Source organism: Mobula hypostoma, chromosome 6 (assembly GCF_963921235.1).
Source record: "Mobula hypostoma chromosome 6, sMobHyp1.1, whole genome shotgun sequence".
Classification (NCBI taxonomy): domain Eukaryota; kingdom Metazoa; phylum Chordata; class Chondrichthyes; order Myliobatiformes; family Myliobatidae; genus Mobula; species Mobula hypostoma.
In genome coordinates this window covers 81,062,461-81,086,354 of record NC_086102.1, presented here as the reverse complement: position 1 = coordinate 81,086,354, position 23,894 = coordinate 81,062,461, and the positions used below count along the sequence as shown (strand labels likewise).

General features: G+C 39.7%; 1 protein-coding gene across 4 annotated transcripts in view; it reads left to right on the top strand.

Annotated features, from left to right (window-relative positions):
- The window catches only part of LOC134348140 (ribosomal protein S6 kinase alpha-3), a 136,599-nt gene that overhangs the window by 9,938 nt on the left and 102,767 nt on the right, over window positions 1–23,894 (top strand). For 3 of the 4 annotated variants that reach the window (XM_063051081.1, XM_063051080.1, XM_063051084.1), the window contains one exon: window positions 3,296–3,355. In XM_063051081.1, coding sequence (XP_062907151.1) covers window positions 3,296–3,355 — 60 coding nt within the window. The remainder of the gene's footprint in view (window positions 1–3,295; window positions 3,356–23,894) is intronic. The other variant, XM_063051082.1, reaches the window with a different exon arrangement.

Below are 23,894 nucleotides of genomic sequence, written 5' to 3'. Positions count from 1 at the left end.
GTACTTTTGATCTCTTAGTATAGTGTATGGTGATTCCAATTTAAATATTAGTTGATTTTGGTGTGGTGTTGCTACTAGTTTGTGTACTTATTAAACAGTTTGGGTCTTTGATGGTAGAATAACGAATTTGGGGGCCTGGATTTTGTTGACAACTTTAAACCAGCAAAGCTGCTAGCTATCAAAGCTGTGGGGGTTGTGGGCAGCATCATCAGGGAGTGGAGTTGCAGCAGTGTGGAGTTTGAAGTCCGAATACCAGTTGGCCTTTTGCTCACACTTGAGGTTCTTTGAGCCGAAAGAAGCCCTCACATTTAGACTCAGTTAAGCTCTGTCAAGGAATCATTGATTTAAAATTTAATACTTCCCCACAGAAGCTGTCTGACTTTCTGAACATTTTTGGCATTCTATTTTGTTTTTCTGATTTCCAGCATCTATGCTTCTAATGTAGCATGTTGAATTAGTTTTAAAGTGCTGGATCTGATCATTTAGATAGTCAATTTGAACATTAGTGAATGTTGGTAATGAACATTAAAATTGTGAGTTAGTCCATTCTGACTGCACTTAGTGCTGCTTCTAGTTAGAAGTCAAAAGATGCTGTATCAGAAACTATAATAGGATGGGTATTATCTGCATTGCCATGACTAACTTTCCATGTGCTATCAGAAGGTGTCCCAGGCCACTGCCATCTGGTTGTTGCAGTTGGTGAGGCAGAATGTACCTCGGGACTGGGAGGTAATATTAGAACATTCTTGAATTGACTGATAAGATCAATGTTACAAAAGCAAGTCACTAACCTTGAAGCTACTTATCACTAATTCTAATGAATGTTGGCCTCCGACGTCTTACTCCTGTTTAGATTCTGGTAGATGTACATGCCTTGATTTTCATTTTGACTTTTCACTGATATAAAGTTTCTCAAGTAAGAGGCAAGTGAGTGTATTGTCTTTGTGCTGGAGTTAGATTTTTAGCAGTAGTAGACAAGACCTCGTTCAGCTCTTCCGTCTGAGTGATTTTTACTGTAATGCACTGTAAGTTTAATATTTTTGTATAGATGGTTAACAAAATGTTCATTCACTTCCAGGCCTTGTTTCTGAATCTATCTCTAATCCATAGGATTAGTGTCTTGCCATGTGAGTTTTAAGGTGTCTGTATATTTACAGTAGTAGGTGTTATTCCTGAACTAAATAATTTGAATTCAAATTGAGCTTGGAAATTATTCAGTCTGATTGGTGTACTGGTTTTTGATTAAAGTGATTTTTAAAATCTTTCATGCATATCTCAGTGATTGTTACATCTCTCTGATCAGGCTTGCATTTGTTTCCTCTCCCACACCAGAGTTGCATAATTCTCAAAAAATATTGACATTGGTTAATAAAGGCCGTAGAAAAGCAATCTGGATGCTAAGATTGACAGGACTGAATTTGAAAAGAGGACAAATACTTTCGGATGGCAATAAATTGCTTATATTGATAAGACCACTCTGATGCTGCTTCAATTCTAGTTGCATGAAAAAGATGGGGAGAAGTAGTGAGGGAGAGATGTACAAGAGTATTAGCATTTGAGCAAGGCAAGATCCTATGGGGATGTGTGAACTGATGAGTCTTAAAGGGGACCCCAATGACTGCCCTCAAGTTAGTGTATAGCTGCTGTCGAATACTATGTTAACAATATTAACCACATCCTAAGACACATTACAAGAAGTAAGTTTCAGAAAACTTGTCAGTAATACTCAGTGCATTTTTAATGACATCAACGAGTGGATTTGAATTGAGACTAGCTGTCTACTAAGTGGAAAGAAGATTTTGGTGAACTGATAGTCTTCTAGTTTGACAAAGGTTTGTGCACTGTTCAATCTCGACAGAATTTCCTTTGGTAACATCAGTTTGGAGTAATCACTAAAATTTTTGTGAAACGTCTGGAAACAAATAACTTGCAGTTAGATGTAGCTGTTTATAGCTCTTTTGGTCTTTGATTATATGTGGATAAAACATTGTTCTACTGTAAACAAGGTTATTGACTGATCTGGTAATAATTGGTTTAAATTGAAGTGTCATTTATTCGTCACAAATCACATGAACATAACATTTTCATATAGGCTTCCAAGTTATTTTCCTAATTTATTAAAAAGAAATGCTGTATTTTTATGCTCTGTACTTCACACTAATTTGCAGTATCGTCAGGAAACATGGCCATAATTTTTATATTGAACAAAATTTCTGGATTATCTTTTTGAGTTAACAGATCTAATTTGGAAAATGTAATTGTAATTTCTAATTGTACTTATAGACCACTGTCTTGACAAATATAATAACCTTTTAAAAGTGTAGGGTCCAGAAAACATCTGGTCTGAAAGTGAATATCTTGCTGATTGGTAGAGCTGCCTCTGTAGAATGTGAAAATTGTATAGATGTTGCATTTAACAATACCTTTGTAAATATAAAAAAAAAATTTGATCTGCTAAGGGAAAATTCAGTTGGTGCCACTGTAGCACAACAGTTAGTACAACAGTATTTCAGCCTGGGGCGTTCCAGAGTTCAATTCTGGTGCATTTCTGTAAGGAGACTCTACTCTGTACCCCATGGAATGTGTAGGTTTTCCTCAGATGCTCCTGTTTCCTCCCACAGTTCAAAGACGTACCGGGTAGGTTAATTGGTCATTGTAAATTATCCCATGATTCGGTTGGGGTTAATCAGGTTTGTTGGGGGTTGCTGGGTGGAGTGGCTTGAAGGGCTGGAAAGGCCACTGTATTGCTAAAATGAAGTAAAATACAATGCTGAATAAATGGTCTTCAAACCCCGTTATTGGCTTCTGACATAGTATTCTACAGGTTACCCATGTAAATTGTAATAAATGAAGTGTTTATCTTCAATGGGAATGAAAGTTTTCTTCCAAATATATTAATTTCAAGTTCACTTGAATATGATTGGAACATGGAAAATTATTTTTAAAATGTATAACAATGTAGGATTTGCAAGCAATGCAAAATCCCATCAACTCAGTTTGCATTGGATTTTGGCAATTCTTGGTTGCTTCAGAAACTGAAAAGTTCTCATTGTACATCTAAGTAGAATCATTCTTTCAGCTGAATATATTTCAGACTTAATCTATTAAGTATATCACTTAAGCAGATTGGTGAGGTTTAGTTGGAAATAATATTTTATAACTACTCAGATTAAGCAGTATTTAGAAGATTTAAAGATTCAAACTGACATGCCTGAAAATTAGGACCATGTCAATTAATATTTATGATTTTATATTTTCGCCATTTAATACATGTCTTTGTCTTTAAATTTTGCAGCAGGATGGGCAGCAAATGGCAGATGAGCCCATGTCAGAGGATGAAACAATTCTTCAAACTGTAAGTCAGTGATTTCATGCGAATATTTGTCTTTTTTAACTATTTACTTTTCTAATCATTTTGTAAATAGTTTATTGGAAATTGTTCATTGGGCATTTCACTAAATTTTTATAACAAATAGGAAACTGAGTTGGTGAATTCACTGACACATTGAGCACCTATGTTGCTGATTGCTTAAGTTAGTGATCTCAGCGTAGTTTTATCAATACTCTCAATACTGCAAATTTAGCAAAGGAAGATGCTTTTGATTCAAGATGAAAGGAGTATCTCTGTGACCAGGGCTGGACTTTAGGCAGGGCTAGGCTGGGCTGCAGCCCAGGGGCCAGAGCTGCAGAGGGGCCCAAAGGTAGCTATCATCATGGCAGACAAAAAAAAAATATGAGAGTGGAGCACAGAAAAGAAACAAGAAAAAGAGGACTGTGAGAAAGAAGCATTAAAAAAGACATTGAAATTGACAGAATTTTTAAAACCTGTTCTCGATGATACAGCAGTACCATCACTCTCGTCACAGTCTGAGACTGGTGGACAAATGGAGACTTGTTCAACAGCCAGCGTTAGCACAGGACCACCATCCTTGCCACAGTCAGCGACTAACGTTGAAGAGGCAGAGAGCGTGACTTTGGGATTCCCAACCACAGAGGCCTCCGAACAGCCGAGTCAGGCCGCCATTAATGTTAATGTTACCGCTACCGCTACTGAGGATCCTTACACTGATCCTGCTCGCTGGGGAAAGGAAACATTAGTTGATTCTACTAGTACGTCGACTCAGGCCTAGGGGGCTGGCGTTGAGCACGATGACGGACTCTCCACTTCTCCCTCTCCCTCATCAGTGTGTTCAGTTCATCTACATTAGCCATGTCGCTGTCTTCTAGGAGCGTGTTGACCATAGCCTTGGGAGGGCGCCCAGGGTTCATCCTCCCATTGGGCTCCCATATGATGACGGCTGGCAGGTAGCTCGAGGTGGCATAGACAGTGCCCTGCTAGTTGCAGTCTTCTCGCTTCGACTTTAGTGGTGAGCATTGGTAGGTTGTCATAGAGCTCGACGTTCGTCATGTGCTGTTGCCAACTCACGTCAAGAGCCATCCGGAGCATTCGTATATAGCAACCATCTAGAGACTTTCACATAGTAAACACAAAATAATCTGCAGATACTGGGGTCAAAGCAACACTCACAACACGCTGGAGGAACTCAGCAGATTGGGCAGTATTCCACGGATGCTGCCCGACCTGCTGAGTTCCTCCAGCATGTTGTGACTTTTGCATAGTCTTGGTGAGTGTCCACGTCTCGCATCAGAACGTGAGAATGGATTCTGGCTGCTATGAAGACCCTCTTTTTAAGCCCTCTGGTCAGGTTCAACTCCAGATTTCCTTCATGTTGTTCATAGCCCTCCACGCCAGCACCTTCCGTATCTTTATGGCCTTCTCCAAACTCATCATACTTGACCCGAGGTACTTGTAGTCAAAGACTTTCTTAATGGTATCATTCTTTACGGTCTTGAGAGTACATTCATCGCAGTTAAGCACCATGTACTCTGTCTAATCATTATTATGATTAGATGATTCAGCCTGAGCATACTGGGCTAAGAAAGGGCTGGAGTTCTGCCAGAATAAGGATGTGGATATCAAAGCTTTGGAATGAGTATACAAACAACAGAGACGTTTTTTCTCCAAATTTCACTTCAAATGCAAGCTCGTAAATGGTGAGTACATATCAAGGCAATGGCTCTTATATTCCCCTTCCACTGGCTGTGTTTTGTTCTGCATGCCGCATCTTTAGTGATGGTGATCTGCGCAAGAGAGCATCTGATCCCCAAAGCAGATATTCAGTTGATCTGGAGTTTGACTTTGCAGAGGTGATTGTTTATTTCAGGGAATTTGTAAGTGGTAAAGATATATCATCTGCAACAGAGCTTTTATGCTTCCTCAGAGAAAAAAAAACTTGCAGGTCATCTTCTCAAATGTAAGCATTGCTTTGAGGCTTTACCTGACTCTCCCTGTCACAAATGCAAGTGGTGAGCGATCTTTCTCCAAGCTCAAGCTAGTGAAGAATAGGTTCAGGTCCACAATGGGACAGGACAGGCTGAATCATCTTACTCTGGTGTCACTTGAAAGTGATCTTGTTCGGAAACTGGATTTTAGTGATCTGATCAAGGACTTGGCTGCGAAGAAATCCAGAAAAACTAGGCTTTAATTTTGAAAAACAAGCATCTGACTTTGTAAATATCAGTGCTGTTCCTGTTTTTGTGGCAATAGGCTAATAGTTGACTGTTTACAAACCTAGTAAGTAATAAGTGGCCTTTACTGTGCAAACCGCACAGCAATAGGTTAGTATGTGCTAGATCTCATTTTTCAAAAAGATTGTTGGAAGTATTGTCAAGTTTCCTAGTTTGCCATCGTGCCATCTCTCTTGGCCTTTTTGTCTCCCGTTTCCATTTTACTTTCTCAGAACACACGGTTGAGAAAAATACCTAGATAAAAATGCTTTGGCATTGTTTGAGAAATAAGGCCTATGGTATGCAGCAAAAGCTAAATAAAAATTTAAGATTGGGTACGTCATACTTTGTCTCCCTCATAACTTTACTAAGCCAACTAGGTCAATTTTTGAGTGCTTTAGATGCTGTCCTTCAGACTAAGAATCTGCATTACTTTTTGTCCTCCCTCTTCAGGCCTGTAAGTTTATAACCTACGTATTGTACTAACCAATGTCTTGGTCCACAGCTTTGATATTTAGACCAGTACGACCTTTGCTCTTGTTATTGCCTTTTTTTGCTTGGTACAGCAGCATTTTACAGTGTTGGCAGGAGCCCATCAGGGCCTGCAGCCCAGGGGCCCTGGCCCTGTCTGTGACTCATCTGGTGAGGATTTGAGAAGTTTGATTATAGTACTGCCCCAGACATTGAATACCTTGTCATTGATGTTAGACTCAGAATTCACTGGCATATGGTGTGAAAATTGTTTTATGGCAGCAATAAATTGCAGTGCATAATTAAAAAATATAATTTATAATAAGTATATTTAAAAAATTATATTAAGTAGTGCCAAAAGACAACAAAAAAGAAAAAAATTGTTGATGTAGTCTACATGGGTACATAGTCCATTCAGAAATTTGATGGTGGAGGGAGAGAAGCTGTGCCTAAAATATTGTGTGCGTCTTCAGTCTTCTGTACCACCACCTTGATGGTAGCAATGAGGGCATGTCCTGGGTGATGGGTATCCTTAATGATGGATGCCACCTTTTTGAGGTATCACCTTTTGAAAATGTCCTCGATGCTGGGGAGGCTAGTGCCCATGATGAAACTGACAAGAGTTTACAACTTTCTACAGTTTATTTTAATCCTGTGCAGTGCCACCCCCCCCCCACCTCCCCCCGCACCAGATGGTGATGCAACCGGTTAGAATGCTTTCTATGGTACATCTGTATAAATTAGCAAGCGTCGTTGGTGTCATATCAAGCCTTCTCAAGCTCCTAATGAAATATAGCCACTGTTGCGCCTTTAATTGCATCATTATGTTGGGCCCAGGAGATTATAGCACCCAGGAACTTGAAACTGCTCACCCTTTCCACTGCTGATCCCTCAATGAGGACTGGTGTGTGTTTCCTTGATTTTTCCCTTCCTGAAGTCCACAATCTTGTTGACTTTGTGTGCATGGTTGTTGTTGCGATACCACTTAACAAGCTGATCTATCTCACTCCTGTACGCTTCCTCGACAGCAACTGAAATTCTATCAACAATAGTTGTGTCATCAGCAAATTTATAGATGCTTTTTAAGCTGTGCATAGCTACGCAATCGTGGGTGTAGAGAGAGAAGAGCAGTGGGCTAAGCACACGTCCTTGAGATGCACCAGTCAAGGATTCAGTTGCAGAGGCTCTGGTTTTGGAGCTAGTTGATTAGTACAGTGAGTATAATATATGAGGGTACTGCTCTGGGTATGTACAGGATCCTGATTCCCTCATCTGTAACTTTGTCTGCTGGAGTTGTTTCTGATCCTTGTGCACTTCCCTTTCTAAACTGGAGATTTGGAGCATTTGGATAACTAAAGGTGCTTTGTATCCAATACTTTCAGTAGAAAGTAAAATGAATGTTTTCAAAATAAAGATTCATCTTTGTATGCTTCAATGAAGGGACATTTGAATTGGCTACAGAGAGCAGTTCTGTGTAAGTTATTCTAGAAGTGGCTTCACCAGGATCACTCTTGATTTCAAAGCAACACTCAACACGCTGGAGGAACTCAGCAGGTCGGGCAGCATCTGTGGAAAAGATTGGTCGACGTTTTGGGCCGGAACCCTTCGTCAAGACTGTAGAGGGAAGGGGCAGAGGCTCTGCCCTGTGTTTTCACTTTTTTTTGATACCCAAGTGTATCATTATTTAGCAATTATCAGTAGCTTCTGTTACACCTCCAAGTAGACCAACTGATCCCAGATGTTTCTTTGGACTATCTCATGGGTTTTTTCATTGTCATTCCATACAGCAAGTTACATGGCCTCTCACAGATTTGCTGAGCTGTTTCGAAAATTTTCTGTGTGAGACTTCTGTCCTCTGGATGCTGTTCATGTCAAAAGAAAAGTGAAGGCCCTACCAATCCTTTTAAATATCTACCTTGTTTTGCTATTAACTGAGATCATGGGTAATTTATATATTTGCTTTAATCCCATATTTCTCAGTGATTATAGTCAGCAAAAATCAGTTGATGCTATTGAATTTAAGCAATTGATCTAACATGGTTGTCATTTGTAGAATAGTTTCAAGCTTTTCCATTTGCATTTGAGGATGTCAAAAGCCCTATCACAATTTTTCAGCTAGGCTCTGGGTCCTAGATTCCAACAATTGGAAATAGTTTTGTTACTTCTCATCTTGGAAAATGCATCACATCCCTAATAATCATCTAATCTATAGATATTACTTGCATAGTTGCATAAGTTTTTTCTTGTATTTCAATTTGGGAATCTGATAAATCTGCCCTTTTTATTTAAGCCTTCCTCAAGTGTGGGCCCATATGTTCTACTGTGACTAAGAGCTAGACACTTTTAATAGTTTTAGCACAGCTTCAATTCTCTTGTTTTCTGAACTACCAGATACAGACATCCGACCCTGCAAAAACTCATTTCAGGGAGGTAGCACCATCAGTTTGCGGGAGACTCCCGGAACTTCCAGGAGAGATGGGATGTCTGCAATAGAGTAGCTCCTTAGCAGCTAGCCAGCTAGTTTAAATAATGTTAGCTATACTAATGAACGAATGACACCTGTTAAACTCACCTCAACATGTCTTTTACAGTCCTAACTCACCATGGGCAACAGAAAAGTCACTGTTGTAAACAGCGCAGCGAGCAACACTGTCATTATTTTTGACCCCTATTAGGCAGGGGTACACTTTAGTGTAGTCTGGGGTGACGTACGTGTTATATTTTCTTTGTTTGGAACACTCCCATGGCGTGTGCACTCTCTCGCGCGCAATCTCTGTCGCTTGCTCGCGATCTCACTTTCTCACTCTCACTTTCTCTTGCTCTCTCGTTCGCGCACTCTCACTTGCTTGCTCTCGCTCTCTCTCGCATGGTCACTCTCACATTTTCTCTTGTTTTCTCTCTCGCTTGCTTGCTCTCAAAAAAATTGATTTCCGTGATATTGTATATAATTAGCGGGCATCAGGGAGCCACTATTCATATGTGGGAGACTCCCGGAATATCTGGGAGAGGTGGGACGTCTGCAGATATAAAGGTCAAGATTTCCCAGGCCTTTACAGATAGCAGTTTTATTATCTGACTTTTGTCCTTGATGCAATTTAATTAAAAGGTTTTCATTATTCACAAAAAAATTGTACATCATTGTAAACTAAGCAGTTGATGTGTTCAGTTAGATAGTGTCATTACTTGGGGTTTATCAAGATTAGTGCTGTATTAGTAGAGATGTGCATTGAATCTTGTACTATAACAAAGTACATTGCATTCATTTACTGAGTTCAGTTTGTCATCAGATTTTACAATTGGTCATGATTTTATTACTCAGACCTTGCAAGAGCAACATTTAATGGGGCTAATTGCCAAAGTATTGATATTCTGAAGAATCCCATTAAGAACGGTTAATTGCGCTATACATTTTGCCTTAAGGTATTTGCATGAACAGTGTGAAACCCATATGTATCTGGAGCAGTAGGCATGAAATTTTGCAGAGATGCTTGCAGTGTAGCCTACTCAAAGGGTACTTCCACTTCACTTAATTTATCCTCTTCTGTTGTTTCCTGTTTACAAAGAATCAAGCACCAAAAGCATTTAGTTCATTTTGAGTTGGGAAGACTTCACCCAAGATTTCACATCTTAAGGTGGACATTGATCACAAGTTTGAAGAGTAATTTGTTTTGAGTTTGTATATTTATTATTATCCACTGTACTCTGCTCTAGTTTTCAGCCAATTAAAAAAACACCATTATTTCACATTAGTCTTTGGTTCAATTGTTCTACCAAAAGTGAAAGCTCATGATAAAGATGAACTTCCTCTTATGTAGTGTGGATTTTCCTGGTAAGGCTTCAATGGCTATCCCAGATTTTCCTTGAGAGGTGGTGGTGAGCTGTTGCCTTGCTCACAATGCTGCTTGATGAAGAATTCAAATATTTTGGCCAAATGACAATAGAAAAACAGTTTATTTCCAGTAAAGGATGATATAGAAGTTGGAAGTCTGGGAGCAGCTACTAAGAAATCTTAAGGGATTTTCAAGAATCACAGAGTACTTCAACAGTGCCTTTCACATTTACAGATTCAAGCACCATAAATTAAAATGAGAATAGGGGCATTTGATTGAATATCGTGAATTGTGTTCTCTTCATAATCGTAGGTTTGCTGTGGAAGCTAGAGTTGTTCAGTGATGAAGAGTATGTTAATCAATGGGACAGTTTTGCCCTAGATTCCACATGAAGAAAATGACCAGAGCAGCATTTCTACACTTAAGAAATATTGCAAAAGTGCACCCGTTTCTGTTATGTAATAATGCTAAAAGACTAATTCACACCTTTATATCGAATACACTTTTAACTGGTCTTCTGAAGCAAATCTTTTGACAAAGCAACTCATTCAGAATGCTGCTGCTCTACTTTAAACTAAAACCAAGATGAGGGAGCATTTCACTCCTGTCCTAGCTACTCTGCATTGGGTTCCTGTATCTTTTAGAATTTATTTTAAATTTTTCTTTCTTGTTTTTAATGCGCAAATGGTCTGGGACCAGTGTAAATCACCGAATTGCTTTCATTTTGTAATCTTGCTCAAGCTCCTAGGTCTTCCACTGGACTCAAATTTAAACAATCCCCTTCAAAAGATAATTGGCAGGTGCCTCAGTGCCTAAAACTATTAGGGATGCAGACTCAGCTGACACTTCTAAATGGCAACTCAAAACCTATGCTGCGTTCACCAGCAACTTTGATGTGTGTTGTTTTAACTAGCATCTTGTGTTTTATTTTCGTATTTGTACTTTATCCCATTGTCAAGTACTTTGAACTACATCGTCTATATGAAAAGTGCTCTATCAATAAGTTGTTATTTTTATCTTTACTCAGTTCAAGCTGGTAAAACCAAAGGTATGGGCAGAGCCAGGCACACTCATTTCTCAATTGCTAGGAACTTCAGACTATTCTAGTGGTATTTGGTATTGTGGTTTTCCGGACATTTACGTGCCTATTGCTGTGCTATTGCGTAGTGACTGGGATGAAATTAGTTGTAGATGTTAATATTGGGACAATGTATACCCTGTTTATATTCCATCATCTTCCAATTTACTCTTTTAGTTCAGCATATTTCTGCTGTTTTTCACTTTGATTTTTGTATGTTTGTATTTGGAATGGGTATGTCTAGTAAGTAAGTTCTTGTTTATCCTGTACTGTTATATGTGGATGGTTATTATGGATTGTCCTATCTGAAATGGATCAGGGGTAATATAATTCGTAGGACACTGATACGAACTGGTGTATGTCTGACAGACTTGGCTTTCTCCCAGCACACCAGATACACCGATTTGACCCAAAGGCTTCTTGATTTACAGAATGGACTGAACTGCTGATTCAGAAAAGGCAAAAGGAGGAGATGTGTGTTTCATGATAAACTTTTGGTGGTCCTCTGTTGTAGCGGTTTTGTGGAACTCGTGTTCCCTCAATTTTGAGCACGTCCAATGCTGTCTGTTCTATATACCTAGAGAGTTCTTTTCCATAATCCTGACCACAGTTAACACACCACCATCAGCCGACTATAATCAAGTGCTCACGATACTGCATAATGCAGTCTCCAAACAAGAAATGGTACATCCTGATGATTGGAAAAACGCCTAGTCAGAGACTTCAACTAGGCTTGTTTGAAGAAAACCCTGTCCAATTACCATCAGCATGTAACCTGTAGCACCAGAGGTCCCAACATACTAGACCACTGTTATACTAAGATAAGGAATGCCTATTGTTCCATGCCCAGATGCATTTTGTAAATCGAATCATTTGGCTGTCTTCCTACCTGTATACAAGCAGAAATTAAAGAGCAGAACTCCAGAGATTAGGACAACAGAGGTAGTCGCGGGAGACTGGAGCGGCTATGTGATTGCTTCGTGTCAGTGGACTGTGTTCAAGGACTCATCTGGGGATCTAAATGAATACACCATATGTTTGTAGTGGACTTTACTAAAACAGCTGTAGATAAGTATGCCCCCACAAAATAATTCAGTCTTCCCCAATCAGAAGCTCTGGACAAACAATGAGATCTGAAATCTTCTGAGAGCCAGATCAGAGGCATTCAAGTCTGGTGACTAAGAAAGTTACAAGAGGTCCAGGTACAATCTTGGAAAGCTAACCATCTCACGGGCGAAGTGGCAATTCTCGATCAAATTTGAATCAACAAAGGATACTCGACAATGTCATAGGGCTTGAATACTATCACCTCCTATTAAAATTAAGTCATACGATATAGGTGATAACAAGGTTTCACTTCCAGCCTTCTTTGCTCGCTTTGACCATCAAATAGTGGAGGAACCATCATGAATTCCCATATGCACCAGTGATCCAATGATTTCATTCTCTGAAGCTAGCATGTGAGCAGCCTTCAGGAGTGTGAACACACAAAAACCATGTGTTTCAGATGGGATATCTGGTCAAGTACTAAAGACCTGTGCTGATCAGCTAGCTGGTGTGTGCACTGAGATCTTTAACTTCTTGCTTTGGCAGTGTGTGGTACACACCTGCTTCAAGCAGGCTTCAGTTATACTAGTGTCCAAGAAGAGTGTAGTACCTGCCTCAATGACTATCGCCCTGCAGCACTTACCCTGCGATGAAGTGTTTTAAGATGTTGATAATGAAACATATCAACTCCTGCCTGAGAAATGACTTGGATCCACTCCAAATTGCCTACCAAAGCAATGAGTCCACAGCAGATGTCATCTCATTGGCTCTTTGCTCAAACCTGGAACATCTGGACAGTGAAGATGCATTCGTCAGGATGCCCTTTATTGACTACAGCTCAGAATTCAATACCATCATCCCCTCAAAACTGTTCAATAAACTCGAAGACCTTGGCTTCAATAACTCCTTGTACAATTGGATCCTGCATTGCCTCACTTGTAGACTCCAGTCAGTTCAGATTGGCAACAACATCTCCTCCATGATCACTATCTGTACAGGTGCACCACAGGGTTGTGTGCTTAGCCCCCTGTTCTACTCACTTTACACCTATGATTGTGAACTCCAATACCATATTCAAATTTACTGATGACACCACTATCATAGGCCGTATCAAAGGGAGTGATGAATCAGCATATAGGATGGAGATTGAAAATCCGGCAGAGTATTGCTGACATTAAGAGATCATTGATATAACAAGACCAAGTAGCTGATTATAGACTTCAGGAGCAGAAAACCAGAGATCCATGAGCCAGTCCTTATCAAAGGGTCAGTGGTGACGAGGCTTAGCAACTTTAAATCCTGAGATGTTACTATTTTGGAGGACCTGTCCTGGGCTGAGCAAACAAGTGCAATTACCATTCTACTTCCTTAGCAGTTTGCAGAGATTCAGCATGATCTCAAACTTTGACAGACTTCTATGTATAGTACATTACAGCTTAGTATGGAAACACCAATGCCCTTGAATAGAAAACCTTACAAGCAGCAATATCCTTCATACAGCAATGTCCTTCATGGGTATAGCTCTCCCAACCATTAAACACATCTAAATGAAAAGCTATCACAGGAAAGCAGCATCTGTCATCGGGACCCCCCACCATCCAGGACATGTTCTCTTCTCGCTGCTGCGAACAGGAAGAAGGTACAAAAGCCTCAGGACTCTTACCACCAGGTTCAGGGACAGTTGCAACCCCTCAACCATCAGGCTCTTGAACCAAAGGGAGTAATTTCACTTGCCCATTCATTGAAATATTCCCACAACCAATATACTCAATTTCAAGGGCTCTTCACCTCATGTTCTTGAGATTTGTTGCTTATTTATTATTATTATTATTATTATTTATTTTTGTATTTTCAGTTTGTTGTCTTTTGCACTATGGTTGAATGCTCCAGTTGGGCAGACGTGTATTGATTCTGTTATAGTTATTATTCTATAGACTTAGTGAGCATGTCCCCAAGAAAATGAGTCTCAGTTGGACAGTTGCAAAAAAAAAGTTTGTGAACCCTTTGCAATTGCCTGGTTTTCTGCTTTAAATATGCATAAAATGTGGTCTGATCTTCATCTAAGTCACTATAATAGATATACACAATCTATCTAAACTAATAACACAAAACAATTGTACTTCTCGTCAATTCTGAGTACACCATTTAAACAATCAGTCTAAGTTCAAAAATCTATGTGAACCTCTGGGATAATGCCTTCTACAAAAGCTAGTTGGACTCAGATGTTCCAACAAATGAGATGAGATTGAAGGTGTGTGTTGTAGAGGTGATATATATCGATCAAAATGACTTTCTGAGGATCTTAGAAGAAGAATTGAAGAGTTGCATGAAGCTGGAAAAGGTACAAGAGCATTTCTAAAGACCTGAGTGTTCATCAGTCCACAGTAAGAAAAAATGTCTACAGATGGAAGAAATTTGGTACTATTGCTACTCTCCCTAGGAGTGGACATCCTGCAAAGATCACACCAAGAGCTTAACATGCAGTGCTGAAGGAGGTGAAAGCAACCCAAGGGTAACAGCAAAAGACCTGCAGAAATCTCTAGAATCTGCTAAAATCTCTGTCATGTGTCCACTGTAAGAAAAACACTGAACAAGAATGGTGTTCATGGAAGGGCACCACGGAGGAAACCATTGCTCTCCAAAGTAAACATTGCTACACATCTCAAGTTTGCAAAAGGCCACCTGAATGTTCCATAACACTTCAGGTACAATGTTCTGTGGACAGGTGAGACAAAAGTTGAACTTTTTGGCAGAAGTACACACCACTGTTTGGAGGAAAACGGGCAATGCCTGCCAACACCAAAACCTCATCCCAACTGTGAAGCAGGGTGGAAGGAGCATCATTGTTTGGGGCTGTTTTGCTGCCTTTAGCCCTGGACAGCTTGCAATCATTGAGGGAACAATGAATTCAAAATTGTATCAAGATATTTTACAGGAGAATTTTAGTGGTCTGTCACCTGAAGCTTAATAGAAGTTGAATGATGCATCAAGACAATGATCCAAAACACGAGTTAAATCAACAGATTGGTTTAAAAAGACAAAAATAATTGTGTTTTGGATTGGCAAGTCAGAGTCTAGACCTTGACCCAATTGAGAACCTGTGGCGTGACCTGAAGAGGGCTGTTCATGCAGGTTAACCCAGAAATATTGATGAACTGAAACAGTTTTCAATGGAGGAATGGTCTAAAATCTGGTCAGTCTGATGAGCAGCTACAGGCAACATTTGGTGGAGGTTTTTGCTAAAGGAGGTTCTACCAGTTATTAAATACAAGGGATCGCATACTTTTTCCAGCCTGGACTATGACTGATTAACCAATGTGTTTAATTAAGACATGAAAAGTACTGTTAGTTTAAGCAGATTGTGTTTGTTTATTATTGTGACTTGGATGAAGATGAGACCACTTTTTGAGTAATTAATGCAGAAAACCAAGTAATTGCAAAGGGTTCACAATTTTTACTGCAATTGTATTTAGTTTGTATATAAATATTACATTGTTCCTTCATTTAATGAGTTTCTTCATACAAATCTGAAAGAAGGTTGTGTCTCAAGAAATATTGTGAAAATTCATCAAATTAGATTTAAACTCATTGATTTATCGCTTATTCTAGCAACTTTCAAAGATGCCTTGTAATATAAAACTAACGGCCTTGGGGTTAGAACAGCTTTTATGCTCTACATTTTCATAGAGTGTACAGTATGTTTGTAACAGGTACACTTGACATAGTTTGTTTGTATCTGAATACCATATGAGATTGGGAAATTAAATATTGAGTTTTGCTGTATGATACCTGCAGGGTTGAACATTTTGAGAGCATTCACGGGACATGTTTTGCTTTCAAAATTTTTCTGTTTAAATATATGGAAGATGGTAGTAGCTGTTCTTCAAAAATTGAGCCATTTTCCAAAGAACTTTCCTTGATTGCGTCTTGGATCACACTACATTCTATTTTACTATGATCCTTTGAATTTGCTTGATATTTACTCCATAAGACATAAGAACCAAATTAGTCTATTCAGCCCATTGGGTCTGCTCCACCATTTGATTATGGCTGATCTATTTCCCTCAACCTCATTATGTTTCACACTGTCAACCTCCACCCTTAAGTACACCAATGACCTGGCATCCACAACTGCCTGTGGCAACGAATTCCAATTCACCACACTCTGGCTTAAGAAATTGCTTCTCATCTCCATTCTAAATGGGTTAGTGTCTTTTCTGAGGTTGTGCTCTTTGGTCCATGACTCCACCACCTATAAGGAAGCATCCTCTCCACATCCACTCTATCTAGGCCTTTGAACATTCGATAAGTTTCTGAGATCCCCTCCCTCCCCCTCAGCCTTCTAAATTCCAGCAAGTACAGGCCCAGAGCCATGAAGCACTCTGCATATGATAAGCCTTTCAATCCTGGCATCATTTTCATGAGCCTCCTCTGGACCCTCCAACATCGCATCTTTCTTAGATAGGGGCCCAAAACTGCTCACAATGCTCTGAGTGAGGCCTCACTAATGCCTCATAAAGCCTCAGCATTATATCCTTGCTGTTAATATTCTGATCTATTTGAAATGAATGCTAACATTGCATTTTCCTTTTCACTACTGAGTCAACCTGTAAGATAACTTTCAGGGAATCCTGCACGAGGACTCCCAAATCCCTTTGCACCTCAGATTTTTGTAACTTTTCTACATTTAGAACATACACTATACAATTTTTCCCTTCTCTCTCAAAGTGTATTTCCATACACTTCCCAGCATTGTATTCCATCTGTCAGTTTGTCCCTTCTCCTAACTGGTCTTGATCCTTCTGCATCCTCCCTGCTTCCTCAACACTACTTGACCCCCACCTATCTTTGTATCATCATGCAAACTTGGCCACAATGTCATCAATTCTGTCGTCCAAATTATTGATATAAAATGTAAAAAGAAACGCTTCCAGCATCGACCCTTGTGGAGCACCAATAGTCACTGGCAGTCAATCAGAAAAGGTTCTCTTTCGTCCCACTGTTTTTCTGCTGCCAAGCAGACAATGCTGTATCCATGCTAGTATCTTTCCTGTAATACACTTGGCCTCTTGTGTGGCAGCTTGTTAAGGCCGTTTGAGAATTCAAGTACACAATATCTACCAATTCTCCTTTGTGTTATTTCCTCAAAGAATTCTAATAGATTTTTTAGGCAAGATTTTCTCTTAAGGAAACTATGATGACTTTGCCCGATTTTTATTACCTGCCTCCAAATACCCCAAAACCTTATCCTTTGCAAGTAGTTCCCACCATCTTCACCATCTGCCACTGAGGTCAGTGTAGGAGCCATGTATCTATTTTCTATCTGTATTGTATTTTGTGTTACATGTTTATTGGTAATCTGTCACGTGGGTTGGGGCGAGGTGGAAGCGAATGAATATAGTTATATATTCATGCTTTGTCTTTAGTCTAGTTCGAGCCAGGGTGGCAGCTGGGATGATATTTTTTGTTGACAGTTAACGCTAGGTTGCTATTATATTGTTAGACAATATATTATTTCATTATATTGCTATTTTAGTTTTGTTTTGTATCGCTACAAGATTTTTTGTCTTTGGTTTCTTAATAAAGTATTGATGTTATTCTTTTGATCTTTAGAATTTTATTTTGAAGTGCATCATATAGTGTAAACCCCTGTGCTTTGACTATGAGCAGTTTTGGTTTGTTTTCAAGTAACTGCTAAATTTTATTAACAAAAATTTAGTTATATTAAACAAAACCTTCAGCCTGTTAGCAAAATTGGAATCACATCACAGAAGCCAGAACAGCTTGTGGCAAGTAACAACCTTTTTGATTCATGTGTGTTTGTGGTTTGAACAGTTTTGAATGGCCAGCACTGCCTGTTCATTGGGGACCATTGCACTATCTTGTGGAATTGCCTGATGGTTCGTCGCTTTATTTTATTGAAGTGCAGAAATTATTCTCGGTTGCCGATGTTTAAATTTGAAGGCTGTTTTGTCTGGTTTAAGCATTGTGGATGCATGGACAGTTTGTTTGTTGACTACGTTTATTGAATCGGAATATTGCCAGTGCTGCAGGCGAACAAAGTTAATTGCGAGTAGTGCAAGTAGGAAAAGTAACATGAGTGAATCGAAGCGTGAAACTGACGTCAGTAACCCTCATTCGCTCTGGCAACAGAGAAATTAACTCACTTTGAAATTATAGTGGGTAGAATCAAAACAAATGTAAGATAAAGTTAAAGATTTAGTACTGGTAATAGAGGATCTTATGTGAAATGAAGAAAATACCTTGCAAGTGTTATCATATCTAAAGAACTCAACCAGTATGTGAAGCTGTTGCTAAGCCACATCATGTATTGTCATTACTTCCCGAGGTTGAACAGGAAAGAGATCCAGTGTTTTTCAAACAGTGCATGCTTTGGTAGGCGTTCATAGGGGAAATTATACATGGCTGACTCAAGCATGTTCTGTGGAAGGTCATGTTGCTGTAACAAGTGAAGAGGTTTCTCAAATTTCAAGGCTTGTTTTGACTACACATAGCAGAGAATTCACGGGATGATGTGAAACCAAGCGACAGTATGTCAAATGGCAGTGCTCCAAGTTCTCCAGGCAGAATATATTCTGTATCTTAATACCTCCTCTGCACTCGTTAAAGCACATGTCAACGATTATTGAAGGACAAATGTGCTGGAAGAGCAAGAGCTGTTCCTCTAAGCAGTTAGGCTGCAGGAAGAAATTGCCACACAGGTGGCCAAAGTTAATGTGCTAAAAGCTTCAATTATGGCAAGTGCTAAAAGTGCACTATCAGGACAGTCCAGTGGAATGAGCTCCTATATTGATAAGGCACAGAGAAAATCCAACACACTCAATGTTGGTGTTGATTCATTTGTTTCTCAAGTATCTATGAAGCATGAATTAGACCCCCAAGAGTGAATACCCTGTAGTTCAGGTGTTCACTCTCAGCTTACACTTAGGAGGCACTCTGAACCTGTCATATCCAACAGCTCAAAGTGCGCATGGGGGTCATTCACTTAGATGGCGGAAACACTTTTATTTTAGACATAGGTCAAAGTAGTGCTTTTGATATTGAGGAAGCAAAATGAAATAATCTTATTGGTGCAACAACAATGCAATTCATCTTTGCCTAAAAGTGAGATTATGTCTTTGGCAATCCATTGCAGTATCATGCAGTTATGAGGGCCTTTGTGAATGGTGTTGAAGGCAAGACTGATAGTTACGGTGACTGTCTCTATTTCCTTGAACAGTACACTAGAGTTCGCCCTAGAGAACTTGTCAGAAGTTGCCAGCATGTTGACGGTGAGGAAGGATATCTAAAGGCCAAGGCTTTATTACAGGAATATTTTGCTAATGAACAAAAAAATTGCATCTGCCTACGTGGAGAAGGTTATTACATGGTACTTATCAAATCTGAATATGTGAAAGCCCATCAAGAATGCACTATTTTTCTCTGAAGCTGTTGTAATGCCATGGAAGAGGTGCAGTACATGCGAGAGCTGCACATGCCTGCTAATATGTCATTTGTAATAAAGAAATTGCCCTGTATGCTTGGGTATAAATGGAGAGCGGTGGGATGTAAACTGCAAGAAAGGCACAATTGTAAGACTACTTTTGTTGACATTGTTGATTTTATTAAAAGGCAAATAAAGATTCCTGTACACCCAATGTTTGGGAATATACAAGATGCTACATCACCTGCATAAAAGTGTAAACAAAACTAAGTCACAATTTCATTCTAAAGCTAAAGGAAGCGGCTTTGCCACTACTGTAGCCACTCTGAGAAGTAAAGCTAGAACTGAACCTGGAATTAATGGAAGGTAAATGCTCTCTTTAGCTAAGAAGCTTTGTTTGTTCTGCAATAGGGAACATACATTGAATTTGTGTTCTCAGCTGGAGAAAATCTCACATGGTGAGAAGATTGGATTCCTAAGGAAAATGGTGTCTGCTTTGTTTGCTTGTGTACAGGATACATCAGCAAGGATTGCAGAAAGTGTCTTTTGTGCAAGGTATGCAAGGCAAGCATCACAGCATACTCATTCACTCTGACAAAAAGGGTGCAGAATCAAAAGCTGTGAAAGAATCAGACGCAGCAGTGAGTATTGCCCTGGTATCTAATGGCCTTATTCGGGGTGGTGATCATGATTGTAAACTTCCCATAGTTCCAGTACAAGTGAAGTCTAAGAAGGGTAACAAGACAGTGGTTATTTATGCTTTCCTACATAAAGGAAGTACAGCAGTGTTCTGCATAGTAGGCCTCATAAACAAGTTCAACCTCACAGGAAAAAGGACACATATTCTCTTATGCACTATGGGTCAAGAAGAGCCTGTGAATAGCTACATTGTTTCAGATTTGGAAGCGGCTGGCTTAGATGGTGAAAACTATTGTGAACTACCCTACATCTATATGTAGAAATGTATGCCTGTCCAGAAAGGGAACATTCCACATCTGAGGGATTTCCAGGGATGGTCTTGACTGAAACATGTTCATTTGCTAGAGATTGATTCAGAAATTGGGCTACTGATAGGGACAAATGTGCCTAAAGCATTGGAGCTGTTACAAGTGATTCAGTGTTAATGATGGACTAAATGCAATTAGAACAATGTTCCATTGGACTGTGAATGGACCACTGAAAGGAGACAATGTTGCTGGAGGAGACTGTGCACAGCCTTGGCTGATGGTTAACAAGATCTCAGTTTTGAACTTGGATAAGCTTTGGTTGTGGCAGTTTAAGGCAGACTTCCATGAATGCAGTCAGGATGAACAACCTGGTTTGTCAAGAGAAGATCACAAGTACATGGAGCTGGTTGCAAATTCTGCAAAACTAGTAGTTGCTCACTACCAGATTAGTTTACTTTGAGAAGAAGGAAGTTAGCATGCCTAATGATAGGAACATTGCTGAACAGTGTTCTCTAAATCTAAGGAAGGAGTTTAAGAAGGATTTGCATTTCACACTGATTACACAGCTTTCATGAAGGATGTCATCTCCAAAGGTTATGTCAAGAATGCCAGTGTAAACGTAACTTTGCTGGATCAAATAATGACAGCACAAAAAGATCATTACTTATCTTTTCACCCGTTTATTTCTTCAAGCTCAGCCAGCGAGTGAACTTGGACCCAACATCAGGGAGAGACCCTTTCTCATCTCCCCGTCAGTTCTACAAGTTCACTGCCCGATGTCAGAATTGTCAGAAGTTATAAGGCCACCAATACAAAAGAACAATCAGTTTGATAACCATTCTGGTCAAGTCAATGGACTATTGATACATAAGTATAATCAATTTGTTAGACACTCCAGCCACCTTAATTAAGGAAAGGAATGTCCTACCTGGTTTGCTGGAGCTACAACTTAATGACAAAGATAAGAACACCTGTCAAATTTATGCTTTAATTAAGAAAGCAATGTTCTGTCTAATTTCCATCAGGTACTGCTTTTTGTCAAAATCAAAAGGTGTGAAAAGCCCAGAGACATGTGGATCTGGGCGAACTTTAACCCTTTTCTTGCTCCAAAGAAAGCAGCTGTGAGACATTATTCAAACACATTGCAGTCACAGACATAGTCAGTACTGAATCCATTGTTTACAGGGATCTTGAGAATCCTCCATTCCCTTAAACTTTATCACCAGCAGAGGATCTTGAATGCAGTGATGGGGGAAAGTCTGGTATATTCACATCAAGGTGTTTACTACCTCAGAAAAGGGAAACTTCAAAGGTTTCAAAGGTACATTTAATGTCGGAGAAATGTATACAATAGTGGTCGCCAACCTTTTTAAGCCCAAGATCCCCCACCTCGGCCTTAGTGAAAGGCAAGATCGACCTACTAAATCGTTTAGTCACACGCATGCGCATCGGGCAGAAAAGACGAAGTAAAACCCCGCAACCCGGAAACAACCTCTCTTTACAAATGGCTTTCTGTAGCTGGAGTATTGCTATATTACCATTATCCTAATTAGTATTACTTATTTTTATAATGCTCACATTACAGCAGTATTTGTGTATTTCTTTTCTTTTTTTTTGGGATCTACTGGGAAAGTCTCAGTGATCGACCGTTTGGCGACCACTAGTATACAGTATACATCCTGAAATGCTTTTTCTTCGCAACCATCCACAAAGTTAAATGTTAGAGCTATAAGGTCCCCCCCCCAGCTCCCCTCCCTCCCACGCATAAGTGGCAGCAAGCAACAATCCCCCCACTGCAAAAAAAAAGCATCAGCACCCACCACCAAGCACTCAAGCGTGCAGCATAGCAACAGCAAAGACACAGACTTGCAGTACTCCAAAGACTACGTGTTTCACTTGGTATTCAACATACCACGGGCTCTCTCTCCCTAATAAGGGAGACAGAGGTATCTCCACTTCACAGCATGAAGGGAGACATAACGAATAGCTCTCTGGTTGACAATGTTAAAAGTCCATTGCATTTTTTTTTTTTTTTTTTGTTTTTTTTTGGAGCTATGTGCCCAAAGATTTCAGGTCTCTGGGCACACAGCCATAGATCATCACAACACACTGATCTGCCAGGACACCGACCATCGTTCCGCCCATCTCCAGAGCCATGAGATCTTGGCCCTCCGAAGGTGAGCTGAGCTCTTAGGTTGCGCCCTTGGCATGTCGAATAACAACCAGTCATGAAACCCCAAGAGCAGGTCTTGTTACCGCAAAGAACCAAAGTCAGCGTGTAACTCCAGGCCGGGGTCTTCAAAAACAAAATACCCTGAAAGGGAAAAATAGAGATATTAAAGATGGAAATCGAGCTGTTTCCGAAGATGCAAGCAAAGGAGTCGCCGTTAGGCGCCATTATCCCTCCTAAACTCTGTATTGTGTTTGACTGTGGAGCAACTTTTTATGGAATATCACTTTAATGCTCAGCTTTTACAAAGGGCAGATCTTACTAGCTTACTGATTGGAGTCATAACTAGATTTGGAAAAGTACCAGTGGTGATCATGGTAGATACTGAATCTGTGTTTGATCAAGTTATAGTAGCAGCAGAAGATGCAGATCTACTGAGGTCCCCCCCCCCCCCCCCCGGCCTGATGGTGACCTCAGCCAAGACATGGTGGACTTTAGAATGTTGGTACATGTCTTTAGAGCTACTTCATCATTGAGTTGTGCCAATTTTACTCTTTGGAAATGCACAGAAGATAATGAACAGTTCACCAGAGAGATGGTGAATAAGGTTTTGCATTGCTTCTTTGTTGACTGCCATATGTCAGTGTCCACTGAGGAAGAAGTGTCTCTTATCACGATCTTGTTTCTGTTTCAAGGTGACTTTTAACTCTCAAAGTGGATAAGCAATAGACATAAAGTGCTTTGTGATACCAGAAAAGCAAAGAGCAAAAGACGTGAACATCCTAGCAATTGACCAGCAACGTTTCTTCCACTAATGTAGAAATCCCATTATTCTGAGATATATGAAATTTGAAATTTAACTGATATTTGGTTTTTTTTAGGTCAGTTTTTCTCTTTTGACTATAAATGTTTGTTTTGATCCTTCCTCGTGTCACTGGAGTTTTTTCCCCCCAGAAGAAACTTTTTCTTTTAATACCTTGACTAATTAAATTCTGATATCTTCATTTCGTTTGAAAGAGCTCTTGCACTCTTTCATTGAAATTTTTGTAGCATATTTTCAATTCTAGAAATCAAACCTTTTGGATAAAATGGTAAGATTACGGGCCAGTGCCGTACTTTGCATTCTAAACATGAAACAGGAATTTCTAGTACATCAGGAGAAAGATTAGGTCCTTCAAGCTAATTCTGTTGAATATGAAAATTGATATTAATCTCAATTCCAACTTCATGTCCAATACTGGTAACCATTCATTTATTTGCACATCAATAATCTGTCCCTGTCTTTTAAAATAGCCAAAGAATACTCCAGCTGCCTTCAAAGGAAGAAGGTCTTATAACA